At 42.6% G+C, this 26,166-nt stretch overlaps 2 protein-coding genes across 2 annotated transcripts in view; both read right to left on the bottom strand.

The window, feature by feature from the left end:
- Positions 1-1,931: 1,931 nt before the first annotated feature.
- Positions 1,932-11,712, bottom strand: LOC106642541 (alpha-tocopherol transfer protein). The gene is made up of 5 exons (XM_014357353.2): positions 11,561-11,712; positions 10,152-10,473; positions 7,899-7,993; positions 3,325-3,639; positions 1,932-2,285 (listed from the first exon to the last, which is right to left on the bottom strand). The coding sequence occupies exons 1-5, from the start codon at positions 11,612-11,614 to the stop codon at positions 1,932-1,934; spliced, it is 1,140 nt and encodes a 379-aa protein (XP_014212839.2). The 5' UTR covers positions 11,615-11,712.
- Positions 11,713-20,818: 9,106 nt separating this feature from the next.
- Positions 20,819-26,166, bottom strand: part of LOC106642576 (alpha-tocopherol transfer protein-like) — a 29,212-nt gene continuing 23,864 nt past the window's right edge. Inside the window, exon 7 of the mRNA XM_089594832.1 lies at positions 20,819-20,903. Within this exon, the coding sequence (XP_089450958.1) occupies positions 20,819-20,903 (85 nt within the window). The remainder of the gene's footprint in view (positions 20,904-26,166) is intronic.

The raw sequence follows: 26,166 nt of genomic DNA on the forward strand, positions 1-26,166 counted from the left end.
TTAATGTTTTGTATCGTTTTTGGGGACAGTTCCTACATTTAATAACTAGTTTAAATATTAGAAAAAAAATATAAACAATGTTTTCCCAAATTATTAACGCAGCGAACTGAAGCTTCAAGTCGAGACAGACGATTGGTGTCACATAGCTGTCTTGTCTTTTAGTAGATTCTTCTTATAAAATAATAAAGGTTGCATCTCGTTTTGAACATGGTACCAAATAATAGTTTATCATTAGAAAAAAATAACAATGGTGTTCATACAACCGATTAACATGCTGAACTGAAGGGGTTTGGTGTATTCGTCCCTTGATTGTTTGTTCGATTACTAGAACTACCCAATCACTACTCTTAACAATTATTAGCACGAGCTGAAAACTCAAGTAACAAGTAGAAACAGCCGATTGGAGTCAGACACCGATTTGCAAAACTCTACAATCTTTTCGTCGTGACAACCAGCAAACGGTGTCTCGAGTGGTATTTTCGTCTTTTTTCTTACACACCCAAGTGTAACGACACTTTATGCAGCAGAAAGCCGAAAAAACTCGTTAGGCCCGTAGGCTGTGCTTTTGCGTGTACCGCGTATTCGTTTGCGAGAACTGGAAACAGAAAGTGCCATGGGGGAAGGGGGAAGTGACGGAACGTTTTCCGATAGTCAATTATTGGCCACGATAAATTGCCTCGATTCCCCCTAGCCGCTCTCTTGCTCTTTTGTCTTGTTCTCTGCTCTCTGTGCGTGGCTCTTCGCGTAAAACAACCGTACGCATACACGCGCGCGCGTGTCCTGACTAATATCATTTTTACAGCCTTTTAGATCGCTTGACTGCCTTTCAATTTGCAGAGCAGCCTAGGGCTTCTACTTCCTATGCTAAGTATTAATCATCGTGGGTGAAAATATGTTTCACCTTGGTGATTCGATGTTTTGATTTTTATGTGGATAAAATTTGTTTGCATATGGGAGTGATCGATCGAATGGTGGGTACTTAGTGTTTCCCTGCCGTGGTAATTAAAGGGGAACAGATCTATTAATTTTTTTTGTCAATATTCAATCACATTGTTGGTTAACTGAGGAAGATGTAACGGAGACTGAATTGTTTTTTTACTTGAAATTTTTATTTTATTTCAGTATATAAATTTTTTTTTTCTCAAAGTAAAAAAGAGTTAATGATATTAGTATGTTAGTCAACATATACATATTTTTTCAAGATCGAACTCGAGAGTTGTGATTGCAGTCGTACAAAAATTATAAACTAATTGCGCTGCACTCGGTACTATGTTAGTCGCTGAATTGCCTTACTAAACTTAACAATAAATAAAGTTGAAACTATAGGCACATGTGTTTCAAGTCGATTCTTCGTTCAGTTATTGTCATTAATATCATTTATTTGTGTTGTTATTATTATTGTTACTATTATTTTTAGACTAGTACGGTACAATTAATGTTGTAAAATTTATACAGTTTTTAATATCCATACAAAATATAATTATTTTGATACTTCACGTCAAATTGTTATAAAAAATAGTTTTTCCGTAACTTTTGTATAAAAAATACAATTTTTTTGCTTTGTATACATATGTTATTTTGATGTAGGTAGTTCAAATATATTCAGTTAAAAAATTCTTATCCTAATTGTTACTCGTAAGATATTTCCTAATTGTTGCGCGTTAGTTTGAAAACAGATGAAAAAAAGTGATTAATAATCTTTCCTCAAATATCACACATCAGGCAAAAGAAAATCAATTACAATACGCATGTCAAATATTAAATATCAAATATTAAATAAGTCTAAAAGCTGAAGCAAAGATAACCTATTCTATCATTGATTCAACTGAATCAGTAAAAAAAAAAAAAAAAAAAAAAAAAAAAGAAAAACCCTTAAAAAGTAAACAACACAATAGAATCGCGAAAAATGAGCCAAACCGAGTAGCGGCCCACTAGAGCTTCTTAGTTTTGATTTCCTTGCCGATGTCGTCTGGAATAACGTAGCCCAAGCTCTTCATTTCCTTCACGACGCGGGGGTCGTTGCCCAGGGCATCGATCCACTTGTAGTACGGCAGCTCCTCGCGCGTGCCGCCGTACTTTTTCGGCAGGTATTCCGGTGGTATGTGCCTGTGGAGGCTCTCCATGTTGGAGCCATGGAAGAATATCTTGGCGTTCATGCGGGCGTCCATCAGTGGCTTGAATACTGCGAACATCGTATCGAAGATCCAGGACTGGTGGAGGATGTGGATGGCGTAAGTTGTCATCGGGAATGCCGCCACTATTAGCGACAGGACGATGCTCGCTACCTATTGTTGAGAATTTATATTTAATATTGGTTTTTTTTTTTTATTTTCCTCGTAAAAAAACGTAACTTTTTTTGTATTTAAAATATTCTCCCAAATCATTGTGACAGTAAAAGGTCTTACAATTACGGCAAACACTTGAATGTTCATGCTCAACATTAAATTAGCTCTTGGTTATTTTTTAAATAAAAAAAATCTTTCTCTTCTTCTTCATTCGGGCTAAAACACCAATATTCATGATATTTGCCTAAAAAAAGCTGACGTATACACGAGAAGAGGGGATAAAAATTTATGTTCCCATTCGGCAAATGAAACTTTCTCTCGAGTGCTCGAGAAGGAAAAGGTTCATGAAGCTATAGGCGCAAACTCATTTTTGATGAAATTCGATGCAAAATTCAGTACGATGCAGCTGCTCAAAAGCAAAGTTTCAGGTGCTCAGCTTCGTCGTAATTGAATACGTTTGAGAGCGTGCCTGTCGCCGTATAACACGCGTATAATGAGTTTTACTGTGCATCTAATACTATTCGGGGCGTGTAAACAGTTTCACACGACGAAGCTCGAAATTTATATTTGAACGCACGCACAGTTAACAATTGTAGAGTAATACTTATATAAATAACAAATTTTCATTTACATGCGTACGAGTATTTCGAGAAAATTTCATTGTATACGAATCATATTTTCCGATTCGCGTATTTGTACGCTACAAACGAGCCGAAATCGAGTTTCATTGTGATCTGTATTAATATAAATTTTCAACGGTCCAAGCGGTGTATATTTACTTCAAAACAGTGAAATACGTGGATATCAATTCCCCGAGGACAAGGAGAAATTCCGTTGATTAAGCATTCATTGTTTTCAAAAACAATTTTGATTGGATTTTCAATTTCCCGTAGCATGATTGAGTACCAAGTGGCACAGTACCCCCATACATAATGAAGAATAGTTTTTTTCCCTTATCATCCCCTTTGGCAACCTCATCAATCACAATAAAGGATATTGAAGAAAAAAAAAAAAAAAAAAAAAAAAAAAAGAATCATACCTGAGGCGTGACAGTCCACGCGTGAGCCATGGTGATGCCCTCGAGATCGAAGATGACGATGCCACCGAGTATCTGTGCCCTCGGCTCCAACAGGCCGAGCTCGAGTATGATGACAGTGGCCTTGAATATCTCTTCGACCGAGTACTTGCGCGGGTCCCAATTGCCCATCCTGTAGATCATCATCCGCCTGCCGCAGGGTGAACGATACGCCGGTACGGTCATTATGTCGTCGTCGCCGATGTGCCTCATCTCCACGGGATTGACGTTCTGATGGATCTCCGGGTGCTCCTCTTTGAACGTGTAGTAGCGGACTATCTGCGAATCGATCGGCGCTTATATTTTGGCGATTCAATATGAATCAACTATTTTTTTTTTTCTTCGTTCCAGGATCCACCCATTGCTCGGCTTTGAGGCCGATTTTTCTTCCGAGCCAAAAATAAGTTTCTGTACATTATTAATTAGCCGCAAGTGCTTTCCGAAGTTCATTAAGAAACAAGGCGGGCCCTGTCCATTATTACTTAAACCGCGGACGTTGTTCGAGAGCACGAGCCAAAGGGGAGGAGGAGAAAAATTCCAAGACGCACGAATTCAGACACGCGCGTCGGTGAAAAATTTATGTACACGTACAGCCGTACATTAGCGGGATAAGCGAAAGAGCTGGGCGGTAAATTACGCCACGACGCACCCCTGCTGCGAATAATAATAATTTACGAACCCCCCTCTGGTCGAAGGAGGCCAGTTTTCCGCAGCCACTTCCGGGTCTATAGATGGATATTCTCCTTTTTTTGTTGTAATTTTCAGTACCGGGTAGGTTTTACATCTTGGAACATTAGGTGTGCTACTGGTGCGACGAATCAGCGAGAGTGAGCCGGATTACGTGTAGCATCGACGAGGCACGGTTGCGTATAGTTAATTCATCGAGCCGGTGATGGAGTGCGCGTCCGCGTAACTCTCAAGGACGAGTTTTGTTCACCCGCCTCGCGGTTGAGTAAAGACCCAATAGGTGTCCAACACACGCAATTTCGATCGTCTGATTTTCCAATAACCCAGAGCACGTCACAATGCGCCATCAAGGATTATCGTGGGACTAAATCTCGATAACGCACTCTCGTCACGCCGTACATCGGCTCCCACGAGCGTTTCCCGGTGGTCAATCAATCGTTGCTTTTGAATCGCCTGTTGATGCCCTCCGCTCCCACGGGGATGAACAAACAAAGGTGAAATTGAATCGCATTCCTGCGTCCACGTATGAACGTGGCATCTCAGCGATCGTGTAAATTACGTGTAAATTTTTGGAGAAAAAAAAATCCGATACCCGTTCATCCACGTTGAAGAGCTTACAATGGAAACTAAAATTTCATCCCTGAAACGAATAGGAAATTACGGGCGCTTCGTCGGCACAACGCGTCAATTACTCCGTGGCGTTTGCGCGTAGGCGGAGGTGTGACGTTGGCGCGTTTGGAAATTCGATCGCGCGGTTATGCGATTATAGGTGCTCACGGGGAAAATCGCATCAGAGCCTCCCTATTTCGGCTGGCTATGCACAACAGATTGATATCCCCTGGAATCGTCGAGTAGGAGAGCAAACCAAAAAATTAGCTCTTCCCTTCGTTATCGCCATAAGCCGAAGCAAATGTCCTTTTTGATCCGTCGTCGAGCATCTAAGGGGACACCTGTAGGTTATACTTTTTCCCTCCAATTAGAGCGTCACGCGCGCGTCCTCGCACACTCATTGTTCCTTACTCCTTGTATGCGCTCACGACCATTAGCCGTCGCTCTCGAAACTTTCTCTCTGCCGAACCGATTTTTACCGATCTCCCGCGTGTATACCCGTACAATACTCGGGGACGCATACTTTCACGGTGGCACCGTGCGCCGATAAATAAATTTTACTCTGCCGCTGTACAGGCGCGAGAAGATCTGTCCCAGAGATAGATACAGGCGAAATAAAAAAGCCTCCACACATCGGGTACAACACACGTAGGCGTCCGTATAACTATATATACACGGTGTAGTGTCGTATATATCGCTGCTGTTTCTAATTAATTCCAGCGCTCGCGTGCGTTCGCTTCGGCAAGTGTGTACGTGTTTGTAGGTACTCTGTACACGTATATTATACGCTGCTGCTGACGGGGCCTCGGAGAGAGGATCAATGAACGACAAGGGTACGTTTCGCGCGTCGTTAGTGCTACGTACAAGGAGTGCAGGTACAAGCGGACGTGTTTTGCTCCTCGAGCGAAGGAACTGTACTCGATGATTTTTCCTCGTGGCGTTGTTCCTCGGGACGGATCGGTTTAGTGCTTCGCCATATATACACCCACGGAAAAGTAAATCGCGGTCGCCGCGTGCAAGCGGGGGATAAAACTTTTATCGGTCGCCCCCCAAGTTTCTTTTTTTTTTTTCCCCCCACGCTGGTAATGTTGTTATTGTTGGGGAGGTCACAGCCTTAGATGACTATCCTTATCTATCACACCGCGATCGGCACAGTATGCATATATATGCGCGGATGGTAATTGCGAGCTACAGCATATCGGTTCTTATTTCTTTGATGCCCCGTAAATGATGCACGGGAAATCTTCCATGGCCATTAAATCATTACGAGCAGATGTGTGGAGGGGGAAACTAATCAACTGCGGGCAAGCACTTGTAACCATGTGAATGGAAAAAAAAAAAAAAAACATACTTACTTACTAGTCGTAAAAATAATACCAAAACAAGTGAAAATAAATAAACCTCGCGCTGGTAGTCCCGTCTTTTCCACCAGACAGGGGTGCATGAAAGATTGCCGAAGCGCGCGGCGCCTCTGTCGTGCGCGTAAGTAGCAAATGGCAAACGAGCCGTAATACGATCGAATTACGAGTCATACATATATATATACACGCTCACAGGTATACTCTCTCTCTCTCTCTTGTCTCTTCGTGACGCTGCGCCTCACCTTGACACGGCTCCATAGCTGTTGTTATTGCTCACGACTATGGCTCGCGGTTTCTTTTTTGTCTTTTTTTTTTAAGCACCGATGCGGTATGCAGGTCTGTTAGGCTCGGAGATATTTACCAAGCGATCATTTCGGTTCGATAGGATAAAACAAGCGTGCATTTTTTTTTCCAATCGCAACAACGGGGCTATTGGGACTCTGGTCGAATACCACGGGACACGATAGATGGACCTCGCTGGCGCGCGCATTAGTTCATCCTCGAGTTGTACAAGGTGTTAAAAAAGTCCTCGTACCGCCGAGAAAACCCATTTCGATAAGCATCGACTAGTAGATAGTAGGAGCGTGGTATAATTGATAAAATTATTTACCACCGCGGTGTAAATATTAATTACATCGGCTTCGGTGCCCCGGAAAAAAGATTCCTTCGGCTATCGAGTGAGAGATGGCCGATGGGCTTACTCGATAAATCCTCATTTTATCCGATGAAAGACCACGGACACGCGATTTTTCAAATTCCCGCGAAGCAACGAGCCTCGGGCCCCGTAATCGACTGTTACTCGTAGACCGATGCTCCATACGCGTGCGTGTACTTAATACGCTGGCTTCACCGAGCGGGTCGTTTATTTTTTTTGTTCCTCCTCCTCCCAAATGGCACGATTAGCCCCGCGAGACAGCCGTTTTCCGAGTTTTTCGCGATTACTCGATCGAAGTATATATAGTTGGACTATTTGCCAAATGGGGACAATAAACAAGTGCCAGCCTATTCAAACACTCGCCGATACACCTGTCGAATAAAATTTACTACGAGGGAGCGAACCAACGGGCACACAGGGACACGTTGACCGAAACGAGCCCATTAACAAATTAGGTTTGCAGCGTTAACTGTGCGTCCGCCCTCCGAGCGTGAAAATAGCGATACCCCGAGCCACATACGTGAGTGTGTACCAAATGCCGCGCCCAAGCCCCCCCCCCTGCCGCCCTTCCGTACAGCCGGCGCACTTCTCTTTGCTCGTAAATCAATATTACGCGCGTGGATCGTGTTTGGTGCACGTGTATACATATTATGGATGTACATGTGTGCGGGTGGTGGCGGTGAAGGAGATGCCGGGGAGGTGTATAGTGTTTCGGTTCGCGCGATGGGTTCGTTGAGCTCCCGTTGGGCGGATCATACGAAGCGAAAACTGAACAATCGGGGCAAAAATCGCCAACTAGACGAGGGCGCGCTCGACTGGCCGAGCGGGAATACTTATAACGTGATTTTGCAACTTAATCGTCTCTGTTACTTTTGTCAAGTTTTTTTTTGTTTGTTACCCCAACGCGTGTACATACAATCTGCTTTGCATACTTTGTGCTGTGTCGGCGGGAGTGAGTATTAATTCAGCAAAAAATCACTCGACCGAGTCCCGATGAAAAATCATTCCGTTTTCCTCGAGCAAATAAGGCAGCGCCGTCGGCGAAACGTAACTCGTCGTTCCTGCAATCCATGCACAATCAACCGAAATCCTATTCACTTCCCCGCGGCGAAAACCCGTCAAATTGAAATACTAGCTCAAAAAAAAAAAAAAAAATGAAAAAAAAAAGAAATTCCATCAGCATTCAATTACCAAGCCAATGGTAGAGTGCATGGGCAAACACTTACCAGTCGGTGGGCTCGGTTGACATTGAAATCGCGGGCCCGTAGAAACCTGAGCAGGAAGTCGTCGTCCATTCGGTGGGGCAGGCACTCGCCTCGTTCTGCAACAAGAGACGTGCAGAGAAAAGAAAAATATATACACATGCAGTATGTTATACCTATTATATGTATGTACCAAGGGTAATCCATTTCTTGTTACCATTATTATTGTTATGTGATTGTTAATTTGCATCGAATAATGAATCCTCGATCTCACGGAGCTATTCAATTTATTTCTCACTCGAGACTAATAGACCGAGCTCCGGCGCTTACAAGCTTTACGACTCTTGGAAGGAGAGAAGGAAAAAAAAAAAAAAACCATGCCACGAATAACTTTCGTGTCGCGGTTATCAGGAATGCGTATCGTCCGTGAATTGCGAAAATCCGACTCTGCATGGCAGTTTATTTGACCCAAAAGATATATATAAATGTCCCTTCCAGTATCTGGGACCATTGTTTCGTTGGAAAAAAAAAAAAAAAAAAAAAAAGGAGATAACGCTGACCCAGCCCTACTGTGTATAAAACCGAGCCCACGATGGCGCACGTGCTTCCCCCGGAGCGCATACAACATACAGCCGATTGCGGAATACCTGGTAACGCCGATACACGGCCAACGCGGCTTTTCTAGGCTAACCAGTTCGCGTTTGAATGGCACGTACGACCTATCGCTCGCGCGCAGAGAAACGTTGGTGTCCTTGCTCGTTGAAAAAGGAGAAAAGTCCGAGGTGCTGCCGATCCGCGCTGGGGGTTATTTATTTATTCGCGGGTGCCGATCGCGTCCCCAAAATGTCGCGCCAGGAGGATCCGATAGCGCACGCGGATGAGGAGGATTGAGTGCTTTTACCTGTATAACCTCGATGGGAAAATTTGCGCGTACAGCTTAAATATTTTTTCGACGGAGAGATCGCTGTTTCACCGGGTTTGCTGGTGGAAAAACAAATTGGGCCTTACTCTAGGACACGGATATTTTTTTTTTTTTTTTTTCAACCACGTAGTCAGATATTGCGGACCATCATCTGCTGCACTATACTTGGGGATGAAAAAGATATTCAAACGAATTTCATGGTAGTAAGGGGACAAAAATGTTACATGGTTACGCAATAGGAAAAAAAGTAGGCAGTATACGAGTCTCATGTACTGGCATTCAACCGAATCGCCCACGCCGACAGACTTTGCTTTGTTTGAATACTCAAAAAAGTAATTGGCAACGCCACAACCTCGAGCGCCAAAATACCACGGCTCCCCGGCTCGGCGACAAAAAAACAAATGAAAAATCACGACTCGTATATCCCAACGCACCCTCGTATGACCGAGCACCCGGCGCAGTTGTGTACACGTATCGCGGGCTCAATGAAATTTTACGACTCACTCGGGACCATTTTCAATAGAGCGATAAACATTAACCGAGTCGCTCGCGTCATAAATAGGTGCACGCAGGTACATTATACCCAGGTGTGTGTGCCCGCCATAACTTTTGATAAGACGCCCCGGATAATACGCTCCCAGGGAATCAATAAGCCAACGCGCGGTCTATATCTCATCGGATGGATTCGTTAGATCCACACCGTCCGCGCGATATACACACGGGTGTGCACCGAGGCCCCATAATTCACCCGCGTACCGTTACATGGGGAGCGCAGCGAGTTATGGCACACAGGTGGGAGGGGGAAGAACCGAACGAAAAAATGGTAACTTTTAACTCGAAAATCTGATTAAACCCAGGAAAATCCCTCCCTTCCTCCTTTGCTCTGGAAAAACACGCCGGTCTTTCTCGTATGCCGATTTCTTCCCGCCACGGCATCGAGGCCAGACCACGAGAGTTATTGGACTCTTTCTCTCTCTCTCTCTGCCACCGATGATAAACAATAGCGCAGGGGGGGAGAGGCCCCCTTTTGCTGTAATTAAATACCTTCCGACTCGAGCGCTTTTCCCCCTTCTTTCCTTCTCACGGCAAAGCGAGACTTTATAATCGTAACGCGCACGCCATCGGTTACACCTTTGTTGGCCGTTTGCATATTTTCTCCCGGTGCACCTATACTTGGATGCGTGGCTATATACAGGATGAAAAAAGGAGGGAGAAGTTACGGGACACACGCAAAAGATCGCGATCGAGGCCAATCCGGGGTCATAGTCAGACGCGCGACCTATCGTGAGTACACACAAAGTACTGCACACGAGAGGGGCCATAAGTCAAGCGGCGCGCTAACACCGCGTGCTCACCGTATATCATTTCCCGGAGCTCGTGCACCGTCTGGCACTTGACCTCGTCCGTTTCCCCGAGTTGGGTCCTGGCGTACTCGAGCACCTCGTCGGGCACGTGGTCGAGGTCCAGGCTCAGCTCCTCGTCGTCCGCGAGTCCATCACCCCCTTCCTCCTGGGGCGCGACTCCCTTGGGCTCGGGCATGGCCGCGGTCTCCTCCTCGTCGCTGGTCGGCACGGACGAGCTGCAGCAGCCGCTGTCCGTGCGCTCGCGGCCACCGGGGCTTTCCGGACCAAGGCTGCCTCCTTTGGCGCTTTTGTCCACCTCGAGCGGCTTCTCTTGCTGCAACACAACCACCAATTTATCGTCCGTACATTGAGTCCACGAGGACAGAGTGCGTCGTTCGCGTGACTGGTATTGTTGAAAAAAAAATAAAAGATGATTTCTCAATACTCGTCCCGGAGAGACCTCTTGGTACATATATTATTATGCGCCTGGGTGATTATTTTTATTGATTGTCATCGAGGAAGCTGATGTAAGCATTTTTTACCCGCGCCCGTCCGTACACAATGAGCATAGTGCATTTAGTTTACCCTTTTTTTTTGTTCCCTCTCTCGTGTGTATATGATTATCTGTCACCTTAACGATCATCACTAGTATAACGAGTCTGTTTGGATGTATATATATAGGAAAGGGGGGGGGGACTAAATAATTGACCGACGTTAATAGGGCAATTACGCCTGATAGTGCACCGGCCTCGGATTTGTATTCACAATTGGCTTTGTTTTGAATGCCGTACATATACATACGCGTACCTTCGCAAGGAGAGTATTATATCCAACTGGACGTGATCAAGATCGGCCCAGCGCGTTTCCCAGCGCTCTCTCGGATCTTTTTTTCCCCCCCTGCACTCGAGACAGCCGTTTAATGGAGTCTCTCTCTCGGTTTTCCGTGGGTAAACACTGCACACGAACGACTCGAGCAAAGAAAGTAGCAACAAACGGGGAGCGCGTATACCAGATTGCCTGTTTCAAGTTCATTGGTCATTTGCTTGACCCATAAAACGTGTCGCGGGATGTTTCCCGGAAGCTTCTATTCATTTCTTGGATTTTTCAGCGCCTCCGTCGGGAGGGTGATTTTTTTCTTCAATCGCCGTTCGAGTGCCGCTGTCATTTTCGTTCTTTACGACCGGACGCTCTGGCGGTTTACCAATAATTTCATTGCTTATTAAACGAAAACTGTACTTTAGTCGCAATTCCTTACTCCATTCTTGAACATGAGTATTTTCATTTGATGACTTTTATTAGTGTTATACTTTTTTTTTCTTGTACTACAAAAACCTTATGAAGCTTCATTTTTTTTTTCGCTAAAAAGTAATTAAAAAAACTTGAGAGTCGTATGATTAATTAGCAACAAAAAATTTCAATACCAAAGTCGTGAGCCCGATTGGTCCTGCAATGACTCCATTCTCCAGTCTAGACATGAGTAATGATACTATTGGATAATTATGTTACAGAACATGTGCGTCCACTCCGCGATTTCTTCGCTTTTCGAAAAACTGTTTCAGTTCCTTTTTTTTTTTTTTTTTTGTTTCACTTGCACCTTCAGCTATATTTGATAATTATTAATACTACCAACAAAATATTTTTTAACTCCTTTTCGTGACAAAACTTTTATACAAGGCTGTTTTTACTCTGAAACAAAATACACTAAATTGTGGACACTCTTCCGGATGTCAGTGCTTTTTTCTAGAATATGATCCCAACCAATACTATACTGTAGTATAATCAAACCTTACGAATTAGCATTAAAATAACGGATAATTTTACACAAATATTACTGTGCTTAATATGTAAAAAAAAAATTTTTTTTTTTAAACCGTCGTCAAGTGATAAGTATACAAGATTCCCGATAAGAGTATAATCGCAGAGGGTCACCCGTGTAATAATCCCATTGTAAAGTCTCATTAACAGTTGCAACGCGTGTACGCGTATATTAATCCGCGATAAGCACCCCCGGCGTCCTCATAATGGAAAATCACCCAAAGCCCGCGCTTGCGATGAAGACGCGGACAAAGCCATGTGATTATCCATTCACGACACGGTTTATTGAGGTGCTAAGTAATTTCCGTCTCGCGCAAAGAGTGAAAGTCCAACTGCGTACGGCAAACCGAGGGGAATCGTGCCGCGCACAAAAATCGTGAGAAGCGAAAAATCGGCAAGCGATCGGTTAGGAAGCGCGAAAACGATCGAGCCAGAGAAAAAATTATCGTTAACCGCGCGTAGAAATTCAAAGAGAAAAAGCATGCACAGAGCAACAACAGCAGGAGGAGGGAACCGATTTTTTGCCGATCTTTCGCGCACCAAAGGAGAGTAAAAATTAAAATAGCTGCACGTTTGTACTGCACGCGAGCGCTTCCGGACGTCACAGCGGCAGGTAAAACGACTGCTATTATTGTCGATCGGACGGGCGACAGGAAAGCGAAAAGTCGCAACGAGCAGCCGGAGTTCAGTGATGCAACTGAGCCTCCGCTGCGAAATATATCCTCGGCGCGTCGTTGCGTCTACTACTCTCCGCTACTATACACTTTGCGGCCGGCTCTAGTAACAGCGGGAGATACTTGGTGAGTGTGCGTGTGCGTGTGTGTGTGTGTACATTTGCCTCTTACTCCTATTAAGGCCCAGAGAGAAGGAGACCAAGCGCTACGTTGTACTGCACGCCTCTTTTGTGCTGCTGCTGTATATCCAGCAAGCGTGTGTATGTGTGTGTGTTTAATAAGAGCCGCGCTAGTGGTTTTATGTGTATCTTAGACCTTGATGCCCCTCAATTGCATGACAGTAATTTTTTTTTTTTTTTTTTTTCTTCTAGCGGGCAATTTGGGCCCTTTTTCCTTCGGAGTTGAGCTAAATTTTTCGTGGAAGGATTTTTGCAATTTCATGCGAGTACGAGTAGAACACACGTTAGTATCATCGCGAGTGAACTAATCGACATGTCGAAGTATTCCAACGGGGGGGGGGGAATATGAATTTTCTCTCGATTATCGAAGCGATCGTTTCTACGAAGGAATCCCGCGCTCCTTTTCTCATCAACTATTTTTCCATTATCACGGACGCATTTCAGTGCACTCGCATAATACACCAAACGGGAATATATATATCCCGCGAAATTTCAAGCTAATTCAAATGGCTCTCCTCAAATTCGCATTAGCCTACACCTGTCCCCGTGCGGTGTCCCTCTCTATACATCTCCAGCTCGTCCGCGCTCGCCGGCTAAAATTTAATCAACCCAAATTCCCAAACTAAACTCGAATCCCGACAATTAGACAAATAAGTCCTACAACACATTATATACTGCAGCTTCAAAAAATACACTTGCTGTATTCACCAATCGCATACATACATGTTTTTCCTCTTTGCAGAGTTACGTTTTCACTCTGAACTCCCTTGAACGCCAGCGCATTAATCAAGCCGCGCCCAATGTGTTAGTTATGCATGGCATTGAAAATCCTCGGGCTGAAAAAATAGACGCCCAAGAGAATAAACGCCTGAATCATCGGTATATTTATCGATCCGCACTCGTATTTTTTTTGTTGCACAGCACGAACAACACGCGAGCAAGTGGATGAGCCGACCGGACCGGTCCATCCAGCTTTATGGTTTTAGGGGGGGGAGGGAAAGAAAACAAAATCTGCGTCGCATGTGAACCGAAAATTGGTATCGGCACACAACAATTGTCGCACAGAGTAGTCGATCGATTAGTTATTGAGCAATTCAAGTCGCGAGTGAGCCTTGAATGTCGAAAAAAAAAGGACACGAGTCGCAGGAGGAAAAACCAATGTCCAACGGAGGCAAAAGGAAAGGAGAGCTCATACGTGTACGCCAGGCTAGGCACGTACGCGCTTTTTACTCCCAGCCTTGTTCGCCACTCTCTCTATTTATGTCGCGTATCAATCCTTGGTTTTTTTCCTTCCCCGTGTAGCCGTGATCTTTCGAGTCCCTGGCGTGTTTATCGCCGCCACTTTTGGCGACGACACGATGGAAAATCAAGCTGGGACGGAAAAAATGGGTGTACGTCCGACTTTTGCGGGGTACACCGTTGCGGATGATGAGACGGGCATTTTACAATGCCGCTGGTGTGGGTTGCGAGACATGCCTATACGCGTGTCGTCCCGTTTCCTTCGCTCTTTCGAAATGCAACGACCGACGGCGCGCGTGTATCAAATTAATGTAATTCCATGCAATTAAACGTGTAATCAAAGTACACGCCAAGAGCGCAGTACGCGGAAAGGTAACCAACACTTTACAACTTGGGGTTTGGTAAGGGGACGAAAAAGAGCTGAAATTTTGTTTCTTTCGCGTTTGACCGAATGAAGTGATCGTTGTACTATACCATCGGCAAAACTCGATGCTGCAATTGATTGTTCAGCCGGCATGGTATACTACAATTCGGATGTGTTACGCGTAAGAGTGTTACAGTCATATTTGATGATGGACGGTATCGGAAACGCGAAATTATACGGCTGACTCGTGTGTCGTAAAAAAAGAAAAAAAAAAAAAAAAAAAGAACGAGGATAATGCGAGGGTATCGTTGATAAGTGGTTGGGAGATGTTTTTCCATCGGCCGATCGCACAAGACGAGCTCTCTTGTTTTTGTTTCCATTTTTTTGTTTTGCATTTTTACTCTGCAGTTTACGAGGCTATAGTCGTAAATGATAACTTTTATATAGGTGTTTCCTCGTACGTTGTTGGAAAAACGACAGAGTCTTTTATTTCTGTCACGGATGACAAAACACTTTACTCAATTATTTTTAAAACACGTAAATTCCACTGGCACCCGAATACCCTGTTCACATCAACAATGAAATAAGAGGATATTCAATGATTGATTTTAAGGATCATCGTAAATACGTGCGAAAAAAAATAAGATTTTAATTTCAAGATGAGAACTTCTAACTGACAGTAAGTCTTGAGCAACAATCACATCAAATTCCTCATCTCCAGTATGAAAAAAAAAAAAAAAAGAAAATTTCCCACACTAGATTTCATCAGAGCTCCACGCATCCGGTCGCCTAATATACTCGGAGCTTGTACCTCGCAAACGACCCAAAAGCGCGGCAACGGAAGCAGAAGTATAGTTAACAGCTGACACACGTTGATAAAATACGCTCGTGTTCTCACCACGAAGCGAAAAAGAGAGGGGAAGGATGACCCTACGCAATATGTATTATACACGCTGGGCGCACTCACCGCCGCGCTCGCCGATTTAACCCACGTAGAGACGATACCCAGCATTTCTTTCTCTCTCGTAGTATACCCCGCGCTGCTGCGGTCGCCGTTGCGATGCCAAGTTTTGCCAGCCACCCGTGGTCCGGGCTACGTGTCCGTCCCTCTTGAAGCTTGCAGCGGGAAACAGAGTCGAGATGAAGAAACGGTCACTAGAGCGAGTATCTGATTTTTCTCACCCACGCGGGGAGAGTTCAACGACACGGGGATCGAGCGAATGGGAATCGGATCACCCTTGCGAGAGATTCACCGTTCGCTAGCTCGTTCCCTTTTCACTTTCGGTTTCACTCGAGCGGTGGTACCAACAGCACTATCATTTTCTACGCGGCACCGCAGGCGCTCGCCGGGAAACAAGCGGTACGCGGCTGCATCTCTTCGTTACACCGTGGCGTTGTTTTTCCCTTTTATTTTCCTTACGAGGGGAGAAACTCGACTCTCCGCAGGCGTGCACGAATGAAGACGAGCGCGATAAGCGATAAAGAAACAAAAAGGATACGAACGAGGGGGAAGAGAGAAAAGGGAGAGTAAGGCCCGCAGGCGAGCAACCGGTTTGCCGGACGCGTTTGGCCTTGACAGCAAACTTGGCAGCCCGAAATATAATAGCTCTTGACGCCTCGTGTATATACATGTACATACATACCGAGCGACCGATTGGGAAAAGGAATTTGCCGAGTTGGTTTTTATTGCGGGGGGGAAATAGAGTACCTCTACGGTGCGAGTGAGTGATTGTTGGACGGATTACGTCTAGAGTTATTTTTTTCTCTTTTTTTTTACGGAACGTTTGATCAGAAAGAAAAAAACAAAAATTTTTTCCAGTACTTGGATCCACTGTGACTAAGTTGTTTTCGTACATCAGTCAATCGTCGATAAACCGCGTTATTTTGAAATCGAAAGCTTGAAAAACCAAGCAGGCCACGTATATAGGCTTACAATTTTTGCCTGAGCTAATGATTTTGATCTTTGGTAGAACTTATTCGCTCTCCGAGTGAAAGGTGCGGGTTTATCTACGTTGCATCGTTTTATACTCCACGCCAAACTGATAAGTAGAAAGAGTCGAGTACGGTAAGACACGTGGAAACGAGCGTTAACATGCCTGTAGCTTTTTTTGTTTGTTTTTTCATTAATATAACTATCAATACACGTATAGTTACGTTGGCGAAAATTATACGTGGACGAGACGAAAGTCACCCACTTTGTTCATTACCCTGCACGGGAGTGGCACTTTTACGTAACTGCATAAGCGATAGAAAGGAACATTTTCCTAAATCGGCAAGCTCGATCGAAAGAGATTTCTTCCGTTCGTTATTACGTAAGGTTTTTATCAACCACGTGCCTTACTAGGTACACTGTATGCATACATAATAGCATCCGGTAAAAAAACGGTAAGCAGCACTAACCTGTCACCTCGACCCCGGCCCTCGAAGTAGAGTGTCCAATCAAGCTAACCACCAGAATTCTGTCTCGGTCAAGTAACAACCTGCGCCTCGAATCGCGCACTCGCGACTTTACTCGCGGAGTATAGTTCCAGAACTACCTCGCGCGCAAAGAAAAACACCGCCCCCCCCCCGGAGAGCGCATATTCAAGGGGCCCCCCCTTCGATAATACAATCTACCGTGGGGGGCCCCTCCCCCCTTTCCTGTAGACTAGACGACCCGGCGCTCTTCCGCGTTTGTAACACCACCGATCACTCGGTGAGAAAGTTGCGGCTCACGGTACAATCACCTCGGCGCTCGTTGTTGCTGCTGCGCTTTGCTCGTTTGCCGCGGTGCATTAGCTGCCCCCCCCCTCTCACCTACTCCCCGTGTATTTGCTTGTTTGGTTTGTGTGACCGTTGGCCCGTTACGGCATCGAAAATGCACGCCGGTGACCATTGTTCGGGTTATTGTAAGCAGATTCGTGAGTCTCGATTTGGTCGGATGAACAACAACCATGCATTGCTCGCGTGCAGTAGGCTGTTTGTTTATTTCGCGATTATTTTTGTTTCCCTTCCTGGCATTTTTTTTTTTTTTTCAAACAAAATATCGTATTATTCGCGGACCACACCGAGAGCGAGAGAGAGAGCAGTGGTAGTCGCTTCGACAGACTCTTATAACTGCACATGTACGAGAACAAGCGTGTGTTTTCTTTGGGCTCGGGGAGACAGAGCGTGCGGCTCATGAAATTTTCAGGACCCGCCAATGTCGTCTCGCAAACTGGAACGGCTTGTTTTATGTATTAATTTTTTTTCCCCTCCACTATCGGTACCATAAGTCATTTCCTCCGATGCTCTTTCGTTGTGGAAACGATTCATCCATCGAGAAATAACGCATCGGACAGTTCGATTAAAATTCTCATAGTCCTCTCGCGCTTCGGGAAGTGGTAATTACGTTGCTTACCCACAGCTTTACTTACGATAATCAGTGGGTTCATATCGCGCGGGTAATAATACTGTGATATACTCGAATTAGAAGATGCATAAATTTTTCTCGGATTGGGTGCACGTTGGGCATAAGTAACAGTGAGATCCTGAGTTATAAGGCACCGATACCGTTGTCCGGTTGGACGGACGAAAATCGGTAAATGATGACTGTAGGGGGAAAAAAAAAAGTTGTTTTATTTTTTCCCATCCGTTCTCCAAGACTCTCGCAGCGACTTTCTTCGGGTCCCACGTGGCCGTCATTTCTCGGGACAAAATGTACAAATCAATCCTCCGAGACAGATCGGCATCGAGTTTTTCCTCCGCGTGAAATTTTCCCCTTTCCACCTGAAAAATCGTTTGACCCTATACACAACACGGAGCTTCTGACGCATCGCCCCTTTAGGCACAGCTCTCCGGCTTTCGTTTCCAAAACTACAGGCCCCAAGGCTTGAAATATCACCGGTGCATCGGATGTGGCGTTTGAATCAAAACTCTCGTCGGAGAATTCCGCGATCCTGTAAGAGTCTCGTTTGACCTTCATGCCCTAAAGAGGCCGGGGAGCTGCAGCGCCGAGAGTGAAATCTCCCTAACAACTTACAAACCGTACATGTACACGCACGAGCGCTCGATGGAAATCGGAGATACGCGTTAATGGTGCGTGCGCGTATATGCCTTGAGAGTTTGATGCAAATTCGAGGGTACAGCTGTGGAGTTGTATCGGTTACAAATGGCCGATAGGCCATCTCGGCTTTTATGCGGGAATCTAATTTTCTGACGACCGGGAGGCCGGGCATGAAGCTTCGCATTAATCACGGGGGGATTTCTTATACCTCCACGAAAGAGGTGTGTACGCGCGAAGATGATTTATTCGCGGGATTTCGGCGGGGAAATAACACAGCCGCGTGGAAAAGGATCGATCGTCGAGTGTGCCTTGGAATTTTCGTGGTTGAAATTTATCGCGATCCTGGGAAATTTTTCGAGCTTTGATACGGTAATGGTCTTGGCGAACAGGCAATCGAGATGCCAGCTAGTTCTTTTTTTTCCCCAACTGCTGGATTTCAGCGCGTGTAGTGCCCATGTTGTGGAGAAATAAAAGCGTGGAAATGTTACTCATGCGTGTTTTCGTCGGATCGAGATTTAGGGGAAAAATTACATCTTGTCCGTAATTCTGACCTCACGATTGAGGCCCCACAAAGACGTACAACTGTGTATAACTACAAATAAGTTTCAATGGTTCCCGAGTGGTAAAAACTCTGAAAAAAAAAAAAATTTAAGGAGCCAGTTACTATTTCTCATAAGCATATTGGAGGGCATAAAATAAAATAATTAAAACTTGTGGAGATTAGAATGCGTGGCACCTTGAACTATTGCGGATTTCTTGATTATGCTTACACCTCATGTTTTCTCGATCAAAGTAATCCTACATTTCCCGTACAAAAAAGCAGAGACAAATATTATTCCTCGGAATGAAAAATAAGATTTTTGTACAGTTGAAAGCTGTTATTTTTAAGTAAAGAGAATGTATTTCTAACGCGTTATCTCAACATTCGTGAAAAGCTTTCTCGACACAAGGAAGCAAAAAAATAAAAAATAAAAGACATTTTTGAATAAATCAGCCCAATCATCAATACCGATTATTCATCCCAACATCGTCGTTATCCAATGCGCGCCTACATCATCATCCGTGGACTTTCACGTGGGGACTGCCAATACGTATATAATATACATCCACACCGTAACAACCTGGCTCGTAGACATCTAAAATTCGATCCGCGAGACTTGCAAGTGCACGACCTCGCTCGTAGCACGTAAAGCCATTATAGTTACAGTCTCCTCCAAGGCATTTCAAGTTTTGCGCAATACAGTCACGAGAGTGCACGTCTATGGTGTACATATATATACCATACACGATACGGGACATCGAGAAACGTATACACACGCAAACCGTGCGCACGAGCTCGCGATGGCAGTCTTCTGCCGGGGAAGTTCCGCGAGATGATCACGTGCATACATACAATCACACACACGTAAGTAAGTGCATGAAGTTCGGAGCGAGAGCGAGAGTAGCCGCGTCATCCGCGACTTTCTTTTATTCCTTTCTACTGCGCCCGTATACTCGCGTTCCTTTATTCCTGTCTCTCTTTTTTCTTACTGCGCCAAAGACCGGCTTTATCTTCGTCTCTCCCACGCACACGCCAACGCATACACGTAAACTTATTTCCTCTCACAATATGCGCATCGAGTGCGCACAAGCTGTTGGAAAAAACAAGTTCGCGCGTTACTTAACGCCTCGTTGGGCCCCGGGGTTAATGTAACCTTACGCAAGCCACCTTTAACATGTCCCTCGATTATTTAATGGCTCGGTGGTTCTCGTTTGCGGTGTACTCCCACGCCCACCTACGTTGCGCTGCTGGTATACGTACGTGTGCTTTTTTCTGTGCTTAGTTCTTCATTCAATTTCTGAATATACTCTTCTTGACATTGACAGCAAAATTATTAAGTCTTATAATTGACCGATAGTTGCGTACGTGTGATGGTAATACAATTTGAAAAGTTTTTTACCTACTTTTTCAAGCCTACTTTTTATGTAAATTATTGTTGAAAATTTTTCAACATGCTATATTTAACATGTAAAACCGTGGATGCGAGCCATGGCGAGTCTGAAAAGAGTTTCTTCGCTCGTTATAGCTTATCTCAGCTGGAACTCCGATAACATCTGAGGGGGACTCTGTTAATATGACAGCGAGTACTCGATATTCAAATTACAAACTGTAATCTTATTTACTTTTTTGCGTAACACAAGTGAGGAGGTATAGTTGTCGGGGATAAGTACATAAATCTCGAGTTTAATATCTTTATTTAGAGTATCTTTGTAAGCAAATGCTTTAATCGTTGGAAAACGGTTGAATAAACTTTACAGCTCCAATGATAACAATGAACCGATGAAAATTTCAAATGTTGCTTCCTTTATGATTTTTGTTTCTTTTTGCTTCTTGATGATTATCATCATTCATGATAATTGTACTGATGATTTTTAATTTTTTTTAAGGAAACGGGCAAATGTAAATGTGACAACAAATGCTGTTCTGAGCTGCAACAAAAAAATTGAATGATGGTATGATTACAATGTATTTTATCCTTTTTCCTTGATAATTTTTCACAAACGTCGATTTAAAATATTGTAATACGGCATTTTTGTCACCAGATAGTATTTGTGTTTACAAATTAGCGAAACAAAACTCAACTGTAGTACAAAGGTCTATTTTAACGTGAGGTAAACAATTAATTACGATTTTATTGCTTTTTTTATGATCCAAGATGGTGAGATGATCCATGAATAAATAAAATTGAATAAATAAGAATACTGTCTTTATTATTACTTTTACAACTTTTGCACTTCCTCTCCATGTTCTTGTATGTATTTAGTTTTCAATATTATGACACTTTGTTGCGACGTATTACTCAAACGACAACGTGCACCTGACTATTTTTCGGTCTTAATAGCTTTTAGTGGACTTTTCGTCAAACTTATCAACTTCTCCCCTCTGCACTCTCATGCCCTGACGTCGAAGCTGTGAAACAAAGCTGTGTACACATAGTTACTTAATTTTACTGGAAAATAAAAACTACGGAATATTTTAATTTTCATGAGTTTTATACTCATTCCGTGCAAGTGCACAGCTATACGATTAAGTGTCAAATATTGCCATGTGTTAAATTGTTCATAATAAACTAAAAGCTTTGATGATTCAAGACAAGAGAATTTCAATACATAAACATTTTAGAACAGTTTGGTTTTTAGTAAACGTACGTTACATCATTTTCTAAAAAAGTGTGACTATTAATTTAAGTTCAGTAAGCGATAAACCACACAACAGAAAAAAAAGAGGGTAATCAGTTGATTATTGCTCTGAGAGTATAACGTGACGTAGCTTGTGCTTTTTTAGTCAGTAGCTCTATAGTTACACGTTATGTGATACTAATTAAAATGATCAATTTGGGGGAAAAAAAATAATAAAAAAACCTGGGGGGAAAATTCTAGATCAGATTTTCATTCAACTATTTTGTTTTTTAAAGAAAAACAATTACTTTTATCCTATTGTATGTTGCTGACGAAAATGATGAAAGTTCGTTGAGACTCGACATTTAAATTTATATGATTGAAAATTTATGGTTGGCGAAAAGAAGATTTAGTTTTTGTAATGAACAAATAAACATAAATCCGATTTATCATTGCGTTTGAGGATTGAAAATTATTTTAACTCTCTACTTTAAATCAAGACTATTAGTATTCAGGAAAAGTGTCTTATCTAAAAAGAAATGCTAAACTTTTCCCTCGTGGTTTCACCAAATATATAACTTCACTTATTTTATTTTAATCTTGTTTTCATCCAAATAAGTTGTAAATTTCACTAAGAGACTGTTGGAGTATTCATTTTGTGCACACAGTACGTTATAACGTACATTTTCATTTAATTAACACTTTCTTCAAATAATATTTATTCCACCCGTAGCATTAATAAAATGTTTTTGGGTGTAAAAAATTAAGTACATGAAATAATTAATTGTTTCAATAAAAATTATTCAATCGAGTAAAAAATTGGGCAAGTAATAAATTACAAGATACACGCGTATGCTTTAAGGACTTTACCGTTTGCGATCGGTTAGCGATACCATCTCAGATATACTTAGCACTCCTTCAGACGTGTCTTTTACAGCGGATAAGATTATAGGCAACGTATCTTACGTAAGGTAGATCTGGCAATCTAGCTTTCACTTTTTTTAAAACTTTTTTTCCACTAATTACAATCCAATCTAAATACTACACTATTTTTAGGATTGTGAAAAGAATCTTCGAACATAAAATGCAGTGCTACTCCTACGACCGTATGATTTGCTTATTAACTTTTAACTTAAAAAGCCTCACCTCATAACACCATGTATCAGTATGTAACATGTCTTCAATCAAAATGCATCCTTTAACGGGACATTAAATTCCACAGACCATACTTTGTCAGACGGCACATTATTTACATAACTTCTAAACTAGTTATCATAAATTTGTATCTATAGTTTTGAACTCTTTCATTGAGTAAGCTCATGTGTGGTTTAAAAATATACTTTCACCTACCACAACTTTTTTGCTGCTTTAATTTTCTATACACGAAAATTCACTTCGAGCATTACTTCATGTGCATTTCATGTACATTACGTAAAGATGTTTGGAAACTCGATAATTTATTATTCATTCAGGTAATAAAAATGCTCATTATTAAAGTATATACTTATTGTCCACATGGAAAGTTTGTTGAAACGCTACCATATTAATAAACAAAAAAAAGTGGGTACGTATGATTAATCAACAAAGCTTTACTGCATAACACATCCATGATTCCGGAAGTGATGAGTCGTTTTCATCTCCAGCGATTCCACGATTTTTCCACGGAAATCAGAGCTGAACATTAAGTTGTCCGTCGTAAAACGATTAGAAACCAAGCGAAAACTTTTTCACGTGAGCATGTACGCCTTGATAAATCACCAGCTATTTCCATCCCCCCCGTCCGGCCAATTATGTTCGTGAGTAAGTTTCCATCCCCTCGCAACTTTCCTTCCACATGGGCAGGTATACAGCCCCGGTAATTGTGATGATCGTACGGTGTTTTTATGTTACTAACACGCAAAGACATTACAGCACCTGTCTTAGTACCTCCACTAATTTTCCATCCTTCGCGTCGATCGATCCTCCCATTGACACACCTAGTCGCGTGACTACTTGTAGTCAGACTTCTGGCCTTTTTTTTTCTCCCCTCCAACTTGGCAGACGTTGATCGTTTTATCGCCAACTTACGTAACTTGTGATGAAAACAAGTGTATGATTTTTCGAGTAAAGTCGAATTTTTTTTTTTGTTTCACGATAACCAGCTGTAATCGGATCAAACGGAAACTCCGAACAAAACCCTTCGTGATCCAATAATAATGGCGGCGCGGAGACTGTAACGAGAAAATCGAGTTGTAACTTTGCGTAGGTTATAGGGCAAGCATGGGTCCGTCATGGAAAATTGCAATAGTTGCGCAAAAACCATAAATTTATATTACAGCGAATCGCGATGTCAATTTTTTTCACCAGCATCGTTGACACAATGGGTTGTTGAATGATAACACTGCTGATTTTTCATAATTTTTCCCGTTGATCGTTTTCAAAGATGAAAATTGTTTTCAAACGCATCCGAAGCTCATTCGATAATTTTGGATTGAATCAGTTGGAAAGCTGCTTAGTAGTCGCCTCGCAGTAGTCGACGCTCGATACGCCGCTGTACCGCCGGTTGTCGCACTTCAAGGGGAGCTTCGATCGAGCTATACCCGTATGCACAGTATTTACGAGGAAAACGAGTGCCAGAGGACGTTAAGCAGCCAATACTTGGATGAGAATTCTAATGCGGTTGCCAGGAGAGGCGACAAAAAGGTGATCGAGGAACAACGACGGCGGAAAAATTGAAATCGTTAATCGATGGTTGAGGCCAGCGGGTTTTTCGAGCCCTGGCCTACATTGAGCTCTATCAGTGCGTATGAAAATATGTCCGAACAATAATATCATGAAACAAAACTTACACTTTAATACATGTGTTACTATATAGATCAGTTGGCAGAGAATGAGTCTCGAAAAAAAGTCAATCGGCTTCACGACGCCTTGCATTTGCGAAAGGGTCAGCGATGTGTATTGCAATTAATGATCACAAACAGAAATGATATTTACTAATGAATTTTCTTATCCTTCGTGCAGGGGATAAGAAACCGTGAATAAACATTTTTTTGTTGACATTTATAGAGTTAAAATAACGGAATTAAACACTGTTTTTGTGATAATTCTTGTGGACAAATGAAAGTGATGGAAAAAGTGCTAAGCAGTGTTTCCTGAACTTTTTTCTTGCCAACCCACGATACGACTATTTTTACTGCCAGAAAGTCGCACATCAATCATTAAGAGTTTGACGTAGCGCAAAAGGTTTTTCACTAAAAAAAAAAAAAAAAAAATTAAAAAATTCATTGACGCAATTCATTTCGACTCTCAACAACTTATTGATGTACGCGGGAGATAATTATAAAATCTTTCGAAAAAAACCTTTAAACTCTCACCTTCGTTTCTTTTTTCCTTGTGAAAATTATGTAACTACACCACTCAATGACGCATCCGTGAAACTACGCCCAGTCTCATGTACAAAAAGTGCCGAAAAAATAGTAGACGGTCGTTTCTCTCGTCGCTGATATTCTCAATTGAAATAGATTTGCGAAACAACGATAAGTTTCACGTAAAACGCAAAAAATAGGAGTACGAAGACAACTCGAAAACATTCGAGGACCTCAAATCTGATCGAGTGGTCTGGTAGACAAATACCAACTCGTACGGGAATTGTTTTAATTACTGTCTCGTCAGTGGCATCGAAGAATTCGGCCCAAATGCTAAATTAAAAAAGTTTTGTCGCTCCTCCACTACAGCTTGTATGTCCCACAGACACAATACGGCATGTTTGTAAGGGTCGAGGTTGGGGGGGGGGTCTTTTAGGATGTAAATTTTGTTTGTACGCGCTCGAGCTGGTGGGTATATTTTGCATCAGGATGTGTCCACTCAGCTGCTTCATTTTGTTTCCATTTGAAAGAGAAACGATTTTTTGACTTTATGGGGAAAATTTACACTTCTTCACTTTGCCAAAAGTACCATTTTTGATAAAAGCTTGAGCGCAACAACTTTCGAAGACAGGTGTGAGTGGCCTTACGGAAGAGAGCATATTTTATCCACCACTTTTACGTAACCAAGTTACCAAGTTCGGAGATCAGTCCGACTTTAGAATCTCCGATCGGGATGATCTGATGACAAAAAACTCGGTGTCCATGGCCGATGTGTCCTTAACTGTGTATTATTCATGATTTATCACTGCATCTTCTTTTCTGCAGCTCAGTTCATCCTTGAGTTAAAGTTTGCTTATCTATTTGTTTACGACTAAAGTGCCATTTGATTTTCAATTTTTTGAATACTTTTTTAATTTTTAAATTCATCACTACCTATGTTTAGTGCAACATTAAAAAAAATTTTTTAAAAATAAAATCATTAGAAAAATTACGGCGTTTCCGAGCATAAGAAAAAACTTACGATGCGTATACTGAGATGATTTTTCATTCATGATGGTTTAAGATTTAAGATCAATACATTTTTTATTTTTCAAAAGTCACATGAATTTTTATTTTAATAGCAATAGTTTTTATTACGTATTAGCTAATAAAGTACTTGTAATAAGCAGCTTATTACAATACGTAATAATAATAATAATATGTGTGCGCGATAAGAAACGATTAGGCAT

Source organism: Copidosoma floridanum, unplaced genomic scaffold, assembly GCF_036245765.1.
Source record: "Copidosoma floridanum isolate Cflo_tuat_1 unplaced genomic scaffold, Cflo_Japanese_pri ptg000021l, whole genome shotgun sequence".
Taxonomy (NCBI): Eukaryota; Metazoa; Arthropoda; class Insecta; order Hymenoptera; family Encyrtidae; genus Copidosoma; species Copidosoma floridanum.